Genomic DNA, 392 nt, shown 5'->3' with positions numbered 1-392 from the left:
TAGGTGAGACAGATCCTAATATGGCTGAAGTACTGAGAGCTTTACAAGAGGAAAATGACTTGAAGAAGAGATTGCAGCATACAGTGGTTTTGGATGAACCAAAAATGGATGAAGAACCAGAACCATTACCCACACAGCATGAAGAACCTATAATTGGTATAACTGTTTTGACAATATTTTTATTTTTCCCATATGCTTTTTTTCACATCCATTTGAAAGATGGCTTTTTTTTTTTTTTACTCTGAATCCTGGGGATAAATTTTGAATCATAGGTATTTTGAAGTACCTATATAGCTAAAAAGTTACTTATTTGAATAGTAAATTGCTCAGTTTTTTTATGCACTGGCTAATAAGGCAGTCATAACCTCTACCCCCACAATTGCTAGTTTTTG

At 33.7% G+C, this 392-nt stretch overlaps 1 protein-coding gene across 1 annotated transcript in view; it reads left to right on the top strand.

Moving 5' to 3' along the window:
- Nucleotides 1-6: 6 nt before the first annotated feature.
- LOC119589394 (cytoplasmic dynein 2 intermediate chain 1-like) overlaps nt 7-392 on the top strand; it is a 7,201-nt gene continuing 6,815 nt past the window's right edge. The window contains exon 1 of the mRNA XM_037938008.1: nt 7-156. Coding sequence (XP_037793936.1) covers nt 21-156 — 136 coding nt within the window. The 5' untranslated portion in view covers nt 7-20. The remainder of the gene's footprint in view (nt 157-392) is intronic.

Source organism: Penaeus monodon, chromosome 25 (genome assembly GCF_015228065.2).
Source record: "Penaeus monodon isolate SGIC_2016 chromosome 25, NSTDA_Pmon_1, whole genome shotgun sequence".
Taxonomy (NCBI): domain Eukaryota; kingdom Metazoa; phylum Arthropoda; class Malacostraca; order Decapoda; family Penaeidae; genus Penaeus; species Penaeus monodon.
This window is presented reverse-complemented; position numbering and strand designations above follow the sequence as displayed.